This window comes from Trichomycterus rosablanca, chromosome 2, assembly GCF_030014385.1.
Source record: "Trichomycterus rosablanca isolate fTriRos1 chromosome 2, fTriRos1.hap1, whole genome shotgun sequence".
NCBI classification, from domain to species: domain Eukaryota; kingdom Metazoa; phylum Chordata; class Actinopteri; order Siluriformes; family Trichomycteridae; genus Trichomycterus; species Trichomycterus rosablanca.
Genome location: NC_085989.1, coordinates 15,127,137 through 15,138,470, shown reverse-complemented (window position 1 = coordinate 15,138,470; position 11,334 = coordinate 15,127,137). Strand labels below are relative to the sequence as shown.

Here is an 11,334-nt window from a genome sequence, read left to right as displayed (position 1 = left end):
CTTTTTGAACATATTTAAACATATGAACATTTGAGCTTCATTTGAACAGTACTGAGAGATGGAGCTTATATAACTAAACAACATTTTGTAACAAAAGTTGTAAAATGTAATGAACAAAAATGGAAATTTATTGTGAGGAAATTTAGGACACCCCCACATTTATTACTACTTAAAATGTCTAAAATTAGAATCAGGTGCACCACATCAGCTGCAATGATTAGACCATTGTTAGAGGACATTGGAGTTTTATTTAAACCTCAGACATAAGTTTGGTTTGCCTATGATTGATGAAGTGAGTGGTATCACCATGGTGAGATCTAAAGAGCTCTCTGAGGTCTTCAGAAATAAGGTTGTAGATGCATATTAGTCTGGGACAGGATTTAAAGAAATCTCAAAACAATTAGAAATCAGCCATTCCACTGTCCGGAAAATAATTTACAAGTGGAGAACATTTAAAACAACTGCCAACATGGTCAGGTCAGGCCGTCCTAGCAAGTTCAGCCCAAGAGCAGACCGCAAGATGCATAAAGAAGTCTCCAATAATCCTTCAATGTCATCACAGGACCTACAGGTAGCTCTTGCCACAGTTGATAGGAAGGTACGTGCATCTATCATCAGAAAGAGACTGCACAAGTTTGATTTTCATGGGAGGTGTGCAAGGAGGAAACCCTTGCTGTCAAAAAAACATCAGATGAATCCAAAGTTGAATTATTTGGGCACAGTAACAGAAGACATCTTTGGCGCAAACCAAACACAGCATTTGAGCACAAGAACCTCATACTCAACTGTGAAGCATGGAGGTGGAAATGTCATGGTTTGGGGCTGCTTTGTAGCAGCATCGCCTGGCAAGCTCTCCATTATAGAATCAACGATGAATGCTTCACTGTATCAGAGGGTGCTTGAGGAAAATGTAAAAAACTGTCCAAAAACTGAAGCAGAAGTGGACCATGCAGCAGGACAATGACCCAAAACATTCCAGTAAATCCACCAAGGAATGGCTCAAAAGAAAGAAATTGAGACTTCTGGAATGGCCAGGTCAAAGCCCGGATCTTAATCCTATTGAGATGCTGTGGGCTGATTTGAAACGGGCTGTGCATGCAAGAAACCCCTCAAACCTCACACAGCTGAAGAAATTCTGCATGGAGGAGTGGGAAAAACTTTCTACCAGTCGATGTCAGAGACTGGTAGATGGTTATAGGAAATGTCTAATTGAGGTTATTTCAGCCAAATGGGGAAATACCAGCTACTAAGGCATAGGGTGTCCTAACTTTTTCCTCACAATGAATTTCCATTTTTGTTCATTACATTTCACAACTTGAGTTTAAAAGTATTTTTTAACATTTTTGTTGTTTAGTTATGTAAGCTCCATCTCTCAGTACTGTTTAAATGAAGCTCAAATGTCCATATGTTTAATTATGTTCAAAAAGACAAAGGTTCTCATGGGGTGTCCTAACTTTTTCACATGACTGTACATCTGCGTTTTGTTTCTTTTTTTAATGTCAACGGGATTTCAGGTTAGTGGTACATAATGCAGGTTTGTTATTCAAATATTTTGTCATAATTATAAGGCCTCTATAAAGTATCATTTACAGAGAAGCTGTAAAAAATAACATAATTAATAAAAACAACACCTAATCGCCTATACCATCTTATCTCGGTAGCCAGAGGAGGTCTGTGACATTGTTACAGCCAGGTTTAAGTCATTGACTTTCTCTGTACCTAGTCGTTCTTTTACGAATAAATTACTCTGTGCAGTGTTTTCTGTAATAGCACATATGTCGGGTTTTGTTTCTCTACCCTGACCATGCCGCTTCTATTTAGTGCATCGTAAATAAAGTTGATAGACGCTATAGGAAGATCACTTCACGAACACCACCAGATTGATTTGGGCTGACCTCTCTTTTCTCATTGAAAGCCTGTTTAGCCAGGCGAGGGCTTGGACTGTTCCGAACGCCTGCATTAATTTCTCATTCTTCATCGTTAGGCAGCCGAGCACTTCGTTCACGCCTTGCTTGCCTAGCCATAAATTAGAAACGTAAACTGGCTTTTAAACAGGAGAGGCGAGCGCGCTTTAAATGACATCTGCTGGGTGCCGCATGCACCGGTTTACTTTATAACTTTACAACGAGTTTCATTTTCGGCGTAGGCCTATCTATTTTAACGTGATGCACAGCAGATGATGCTTTTTGACTGGGCTACACGATTGTAAATACTTCGTGTTTTTGACCTCTGAATATAGGGCATGCAGTTACATTTGCAGTTTAATCATTGGAAACACTGTTCTGATTATTCTTCGACCTTATTTAATGGAATGTATAGATATATTTTGATTTCTTTATTGAACAGTCAATAAAGCAGTTCTGTAGATTGCTGTATGACCTACTGTATTTGTCACTCTATTCAACTGCATTATCATTCACTGTCATTTTTTACTTTGGCTATTTCAATCCCTGACAACGGCCGTAATCCTGGTAAACGTTAATGGAGCATAAATCTGCCAAACGGTTCAGATAGCCCGTCCGTTTAAATGGTGCATTATTCCAAACATATGCATTTTAATCAGTTCGGTCACACTTACAAGAAGCGCGCTTAATAAGGCCATCAATCAGCGACTACGAGGTGGGGAAGGGTGCGCGGGGCGCATGCGTACAGGCAAAGGAGTCACTTAGCCTATTTATACAGGAAATTGACAGTAAAGGTCAAATTTTCAAAGCAGGATATATAGCCTATATAAAAGATATATCCCCCCCCCCTGTATAATATTTTAACACATCTTGTACAATTTACAAAACAATGTAAATTTATTCTCGTTAAATCATGTTATGCTACCATGCACTGTGTTCACTGATTTTATAGTTTTTACTTATTATGATAACAATATTATTATTTATATAATTGCCGTTTATTGTGTTGTTTACTGTGATTTTGAAGTTACAGTTAAGTTTATTTTGAAAAGGAAAGGAGTTAATTGTGCAGTTAGGCTACATTCTTCCCTGGGAGTAAATTAACTTGTTTTAGAAGCCGTTGTTACGGAGAATTCAGTTCCCCCTGTTTCCCCTTTAACGCGCATGTGCAAAAATCATGACGTTTTTTTCAGTCGCTTCGTTGAGCGTCGGTTTATTTGGAATATGTGTTTATAGCGGTATGTTCTTTTCACATTTCATGTTGTATGTTAGGTAGTTTGTGATTAAATACATACTTTAAAGTATTGAATGAACTACTGTCAGAGGTTTTATTGCTCCACCGCAAGTCAGAGGTTTTCACACTGCTGTCTTCAGCCTTGCTGTCAATCAACTAGAATTAACGTGTCAGATTTATTTGTAAATATATCCTAATACAGGACATGCTCTTATTCACACACTAGTTTAAGGTTATTCATCTCAGCTGCACTACCATTTACTTTCAAGAATAGTTTCATTCATGGTGATCTCTCGTTCATTTAAACTTCACAAACTGCATCCATGTGATTTAAAATTAACAAACAGTATGTAGAACAAGTTTAACCTATAGACCAGTCCATTACACTAACAACACAGGGGGGAACACATTTACCTGGAGACCTGGGGAATATGGTTCCCCACATGTATATCACTGTGTGTGTAATTATAAAACACTACAGTGATGCTGGTGATGTATTTATCTGTTGTTATTATGTAGAACAAGTTTAACCTATAGACCAGTCCATTATACTAACAACACAGGGGGGAACACATTTACCTGGAGACCTGGGGAATATGGTTCCCCACATGTATATCACTGTGTGTGTAATTATAAAACTCTACAGTGATGCTGGTGATGTATTTACCTGTTGTTATTATGTAGAACAAGTTTAACCTATAGACCAGTCCATTACACTAACAACACAGGGGGGAACACATTTACCTGGAGACCTGGGGAATATGGTTCCCCACATGTATATCACTGTGTGTGTAATTATAAAACACTACAGTGATGCTGGTGATGTATTTATCTGTTGTTATTATGTAGAACAAGTTTAACCTATAGATCAGTCCATTACACTAAAACACAGGGGGGAACACATTTACCTGGAGACCTGGGGAATATGGTTCCCCACATGTATATTACTGTGTGATGATTCTTTTCTTTTTTTTAATGCAAACTACAGGCACACACACATTTTAAGAACAAAATATCTGTATTAGAAATTAGTGTTAAACTAAATTATGCATATATTACAATTATGCAAATATATAATAAAGAAATCCACCTCAATGCAAATTAAAACTTAAATACATATTTATAGCTTAATAGAAATATATATATTTTTAAACGAAATAAAATAAAATCTGGGATGGTGCCCTGGGATTGACTAGCATCACATCCATAGTGCACTCCTGCCGTACGTCCAGTTTCCCCAGGAACAGTTCTGGATCCTCCACGGCCATGACCAGGATAAAGCAGTTACTAAACAGAAATGAATGATTAATTTACTATCTACTTTTTAAATAAACTAAAAGAGCAACATAAAATAAAATACAGCAACAAGCAAACTTTTTAGAAATAACGTCCCAGTTAACCTTGGTCTAATCTTCAGTACATGCCGGACAATGAAGGTCTTCCTCTACTGGTGGGTTGCCAACACATGACTGGTGGTACCAAAGAAATAGTAATAATGCCTTAATTTTATTGGCTTTTTGACTGCACCATGCTATTATATATGTCCTTGACTTTCCCTCTGGGATTAATAAAGTGATCTATCTATTATAGCCTGTGATGGATGTGACAGATGGTACCACCAGTCATGTGTTGGCAACCCACCAGTAGAGGAAGACCTTCATTGTCCGGCATGTACTGAAGATTAGACCAAGGTTAACTGGGACGTTATTTCTAAAAAGTTTGCTTGTTGCTGTATTTTATTTTATGTTGCTCTTTTAGTTTATTTAAAAAGTAGATAGTAAATTAATCATTCATTTCTGTTTAGTAACTGCTTTATCCTGGTCATGGCCGTGGAGGATCCAGAACTGTTCCTGGGGAAACTGGACGTACGGCAGGAGTGCACTATGGATGTGATGCTAGTCAATCCCAGGGCACCATCCCAGATTTTATTTTATTTCGTTTAAAAATATATATATTTCTATTAAGCTATAAATATGTATTTAAGTTTTAATTTGCATTGAGGTGGATTTCTTTATTATATATTTGCATAATTGTAATATATGCATAATTTAGTTTAACACTAATTTCTAATACAGATATTTTGTTCTTAAAATGTGTGTGTGCCTGTAGTTTGCATTAAAAAAAAGAAAAGAATCATCACACAGTAATATACATGTGGGGAACCATATTCCCCAGGTCTCCAGGTAAATGTGTTCCCCCCTGTGTTGTTAGTATAATGGACTGGTCTATAGGTTAAACTTGTTCTACATAATAGCAACAGTTAAATACATCACCAGCATCACTGTAGAGTTTTATAATTACACACACAGTGATATACATGTGGGGAACCATATTCCCCAGGTCTCCAGGTAAATGTGTTCCCCCCTGTGTTGTTAGTATAATGGACTGGTCTATAGGTTAAACTTGTTCTACATAATAACAATAGGTAAATACATCACCAGCATCACTGTAGAGTTTTATAATTACACACACAGTGATATACATGTGGGGAACCATATTCCCCAGGTCTCCAGGTAAATGTGTTCCCCCCTGTGTTGTTAGTGTAATGGACTGGTGTATAGGTTAAACTTGTTCTACATAATAACAACAGGTAAATACATCACCAGCATCACTGTAGAGTTTTATAATTACACACACAGTGATATACATGTGGGGAACCATATTCCCCAGGTCTCCAGGTAAATGTGTTCCCCCCTGTGTTGTTAGTGTAATGGACTGGTGTATAGGTTAAACTTGTTCTACATAATAACAACAGATAAATACATCACCAGCATCACTGTAGAGTTTTATAATTACACACACAGTGATATACATGTGGGGAACCATATTCCCCAGGTCTCCAGGTAAATGTGTTCCCCCCTGTGTTGTTAGTGTAATGGACTGGTCTATAGGTTAAACTTGTTCTACATACTGTTTGTTAATTTTAAATCACATGGATGCAGTTTGTGAAGTTTAAATGAACGAGAGATCACCATGAATGAAACTATTCTTGAAAGTAAATGGTAGTGCAGCTGAGATGAATAACCTTAAACTAGTGTGTGAGTAAGAGCATGTCCTGTATTAGGATATATTTACAAATAAATCTGACACGTTAATTCTAGTTGATTGACAGCAAGGCTGAAGACAGCAGTGTGAAAACCTCTGACTTGCGGTGGAGCAATAAAACCTCTGACAGTAGTTCATTCAATACTTTAAAGTATGTATTTAATCACAAACTACCTAACATACAACATGAAATGTGAAAAGAACATACCGCTATAAACACATATTCCAAATAAACCGACGCTCAACGAAGCGACTGAAAAAAACGTCATGATTTTTGCACATGCGCGTTAAAGGGGAAACAGGGGGAACTGAATTCTCCGTAACACCGTTCGTGGTGAGCGCATCTTTGGATGCACTACACAACTCCATACCAATTACATTAAGATAGCTTCGATTTTTAGCGCAAGTGTCTCAATTACTAGACGAATCCAGTCAATTAACGTACACTGATTAGTGTAGTGGAAGCATCATCGATCCCAATTTCTCAGAGACATCACATTATGTTCAATCTATTGAAGGCGATCGTGAGCAAATATACCTCGCTTTACTGCGACTATAGGGACTACTTAACTGTCAAAACCGATGTCTTTATAAAAATGGAAAGATGAATCTACGTCTGAAAGGTGGCACATCAGTTCCTTCTAAAATGAATTTTAGAAAGATGCAATTAGGGATGTAGTCTACGTCTTTAAGTTGACGTTTGAGCTGTATCATCGCGAATTAACGGCTAGATTAGTGTAGGGTTCCATTTTTAAAATCCGTAAAAATATATACATACATAAATACATTTGTAATTTCTTCCTTGTATTTCTACTAAAACACATCCGCTAAATTTTACACTTCAAAAAATCTTTTAAAAATCAAGAAGCTTTGTGTTTGTTTTCTTAAAAGGTAAATGATTGTACTTTGTACTAAAAATTTGCATCTTGTTAATGAACACCAGCAAGCACTTGAATCCGTGCCTTAAAATATATTTTAAGTTATAATAATAGCAATTTTGATTGTTAGGAAATAACTAATGCAGCTGGTACAAACGAATTAATTAAATTAAACCTTAGGTCTTAATTTATCTGTTTTGTTAGAGGGCTGAATGAACTTTTTACACTGAACTTTTTTTTCATATACGGTGTATGTTGTACCGAAGTGTGCAAATTCTATAAAATACGTTTTTCTTGATTTGCCTGATTGAACTTTCACTTAAAGTGGTTTCAGTTGATCGTTTGATTAATTGGATCAACTGATATCCAAATGAATTAACCTCGACCAAGGCTAAAGGACCATATGAACAATTCGTGCGAATTTGAAATAAAAAAAAAATTGCTGTCGCAAGAGTAAAGGTGCAGATTTTTTTATCACTTTTTTTTTTCAAATATGCGAAATTCTTTGTTGCCTATATAACCTTAAATAAATGAAATACCTTAAATAAATGTAAATTCATCTACAGCTTTGTTTAAAATACAGTTTTATTATGAAAATCAATGCACTCGCTCTGTTACATCATGATACCTCATAAGTCATTTTTCTATGCCCAAATAAACATATGTATTTGTCTTTTGTCAATTATGTAACGCACCCAGCAAAGTCTGACACAACAATAAAGCAAATATACAAATAGAAAATCCAGAATTACGTCAATAAATATAGCAGTTAAATCAGTTAATGCTTTCATCAGATATGGATATTCGACCGAATTTCTGCCTAGCCGCGTTTGGGGTCTTTAAGCAAGAGAGAACAATGTTGTAATATATAAATATGTAATATATGACACAGGATAAAGACATATGAGGGCGTATGTGTGGGACAGAGATCTTGTCCTTGGCCTAATTTAAGTCTGATTGTCCAGTGGATCTCTCGCACTTTACTCCTGTCAAACTCTCAACCAGTAATTATCAACCAGCTTCTTAATCCGCTCCCTGGGCGCCTTGTTACCACTGTGGAAGACAGGGCCCGGCGCGCTGCATTACCATTGTTCAACATTCACAAATTCTCCCCTACGAATACATCAGTCTTCAAATTTCGCCTGGCATATGCACATTTGGGAACGCAGTCTGGACTAAAATAAGGATAATGAGCAAGCCTTACTCAGCTGACATATTCTGTTAAAGGATGAAAAATATTTTTTAACATGACTAAAACGATTGAGGGTCAGTTTAGATGGGAAGTAAAGAAAATATATAAATAAGCCTTTCCCTAAATGTTCCACTTATATAATTTTGGATTAAGACGGTAATTTGCTATCTTTCCAGCTAATTTGCATCAGTGCACCTAAATTCCATTTTCTTTACATTTCTACCCATATCTACCATATCTGTTATTATTAAAACATATCCTTCATTATACAAAGTCTAGCTTTGTTTTGCACAGCAGGCTGTCGGTAGCAGAGTTCGGGCCGCTCATGCATTTTCATTTCCAGCAGCTAATCATGGTCCAAGGCTGTTTGCTTATCTGGTCAGCTGTACCTCCTCCCTCTGATCCACAGAAACGGAGGACGACTTGCTGATGATGGCCGGTGAGAACGTGAGGAAAGTATCAGGCATGCTGCTGGGCGAACACGAAAAGTCTGAGTTGGTCGTTGACCTTTGCGCAATCCCGTTTGATTGACACGCAATGCACGTGCACGCGCTCCCGCCAGGACCAAGGACGTGACCTGTGCTTGCGTATAGCGATGGGTGTCTAAAAGCGCAAAGCAACTCGGGGCGTGGGTATGGGTGAGAAAGGAGACGGAAGGTGTCCAGGGAGCGCAACGGGTTAGTAAAAGAAGGCGCCCCAGCTGCGGATGCTGATGCTGCAGCCATGCCGCTCAGATGTGAGTAGTAGGGCATGGGAAGATGAGAAGGAAACGGGTACGGTAGATTACCCGCAGCAGCCGCGTGGCTCATCATGTAGGTATAAAAGGCCGAATCGGCCGGATGAGGCCACGTCATCGCCAACCGTTGCCGCTTGTCCTTCATTCTCCGGTTTTGAAACCACACCTAAATGCAAAAGCACATGCACAACAATTACCTGATGAGACAATTTGTAAAAAGACTATCTTCAAAAAAAGTCAAGTCTGTCAGTACTGTTAGCATATATATATATATATATATATATATATATATATATATATATATATATATATATATATATATATATATATATATATATATATATATATATATATATATATTCATTATTAAGTAAATAAGGTGTATAATAAAATAGCAACTTAAAAGTCTACAAAAGAATAACCACTTAGTATCTCAAAACTACTACTGACATAGTAATTCACTGAATAATGAAAAAAAGATTCTTTTAGGTTGCAGAAATGGGCTTTCACAGTACAGTGTTAGCGAATAGATTAATTATATTTTACTTCAGTCTATATCAGTTACGCATTTGCAAGCCTTGCTGTACCTTAATCGTCGTTTCAGGCAGATTTAAGGCGGCCGCCAGTTCGCATCTGCGAGGACGAGAAACGTAGTTTTCCCTAAAAAACTCCTTTTCCAGTCGAGCTATTTGCTCCCTGGTGAAAGCTGTCCGGTATCGTCGCATTTGATCTGCCCCATAAGACAGTGCAGCGGGGCTTAAACCCGTCTTCCCACCATCGACTGTACTTTCGGTACTGGGGCTCAGAGACGTCTTTTCATGTCCTGCAGAAAACAATGACATGTCAGCTCGAGGCCTCTAATAATATGACAACTAGAATTTTGCATATACATTTTTAGTTATAAATGAAATTAATAAGAAAATGTAGTTTTTTTTATTTTAATAAATCTTGGTCCCATTGTTATTATGATTATTATTATAATTATCAATATTATCTCTTATTTTTAATTATTAATCTCTCTCTCTCTCTCTCTTTCTCTCTCTCTCTCTCTCTCTCTCTCTCTATATATATATATATATATATATATATATACAGTATATATATATATATATATATATATATACAGAAATATATATATATATATATATATATATATATATATATATATATATATATATATATATATATATATATATTAATACAGACTATTCCTGAAGACCTCCTTCAATTCCTCCAATTTTGGATTAGTAAATTGGTATCCTGAAAATTATGGGGCATAAATTTTGCAGTGGTTACAAACTTATTTACGTGACAGGGTCACATTACTATAGGAGGCCTACTATTTTTGTAATCTATTTTAGTGACATATTTAGTGAATAGCTGTCAGCAACAACAACTACTTCTTATACTATTCATGAACATTTATTTAGCGTGTACACCACGGCTTACCGGTGGACCTTTTTTACATTTTATTTAAACGGATCTACACGGTAATAAAACATACAGCAATACAAACACTTGTCTCCCTCAATTCATTTTCAGTACAATCCCAGATAAAACCAACTGTATGAAACACGGAATAAGGAATACTATGACCCTTCTGCACATCATATAATTTACAGATGTGTATTTATGTATTTTTTACCTTGACTGTTATTGTAGTCCATACTTTCAGGTGTGCAACTGACATTAATCTCTTCATAGAAGTCTGATTCTGCGTCGGAGCTGCTAGATTCTTTCGTACGGAGATCTAAGATCTCTCGTTTCGGTCCACACAACTCGCTTGTCTGTCTCATTTCCCCAAATCCGCCGGTCCACGCTTTCTCCCTCGTCTCGGTTACTTGATCTCGCGAGTACGGAAAAGACTCGGGGCTCGTGCGATTTCGGCTAGCCGACTTGTCATGTTGCTGGCGAACGAAATCTCCACCATTGTCAGAGAAATGAGAGCCCAATGTTTCAGTCTGACCACCCTCGGCGCGTATCTCTGCGTCCTTTCTGCTTTCCATATTCGATGCACGCGATGCGAGTGGAATTCTGAGTCGCTTGGAGTTCAGATGCGAATGAAGAAGGAAAGATCTGTGTAGCGTGTAGCGCAATCTCTGGGACGGATCACCATTGCCCACTCTCTTCAAGGGAACTGTCATTCTTAATAGGGCAAGACGTCATTATAGAAAGTTCGGTGACGCCACGCGTCGATTCGACGTGAATAAACAGGCAAGCATTACTGGCCTGACAAAAGGGAGGGGGCGAATCAAAAGCTAAGATCGAGGGAAAAAAAACACACAAAAGAAGGGGCACAGAATTCACCAGTATATCACATCTCATGTCAAAAGTAAGAAATCCAA

At 37.3% G+C, this 11,334-nt stretch overlaps 1 protein-coding gene and 1 long non-coding RNA gene across 2 annotated transcripts; one reads left to right on the top strand and one right to left on the bottom strand.

Annotated features, from left to right (window-relative positions):
- The first annotated feature begins 3,032 nt into the window (after nt 1–3,032).
- Nucleotides 3,033–5,136, top strand: LOC134305777 (uncharacterized). Its single transcript, XR_010008804.1, has 3 exons — nt 3,033–3,142; nt 4,729–4,829; nt 4,943–5,136. It is a non-coding gene; the product is annotated as an uncharacterized LOC134305777 (long non-coding RNA).
- A 3,488-nt stretch (nt 5,137–8,624) lies between these two features.
- Nucleotides 8,625–10,995, bottom strand: evx1 (even-skipped homeobox 1). The gene is made up of 3 exons (XM_062990189.1): nt 10,635–10,995; nt 9,577–9,812; nt 8,625–9,155 (listed from the first exon to the last, which is right to left on the bottom strand). Exons 1-3 carry the CDS (start codon nt 10,993–10,995, stop codon nt 8,625–8,627), a joined length of 1,128 nt encoding a protein of 375 aa, XP_062846259.1.
- Between the last annotated feature and the right edge of the window lie 339 nt (nt 10,996–11,334).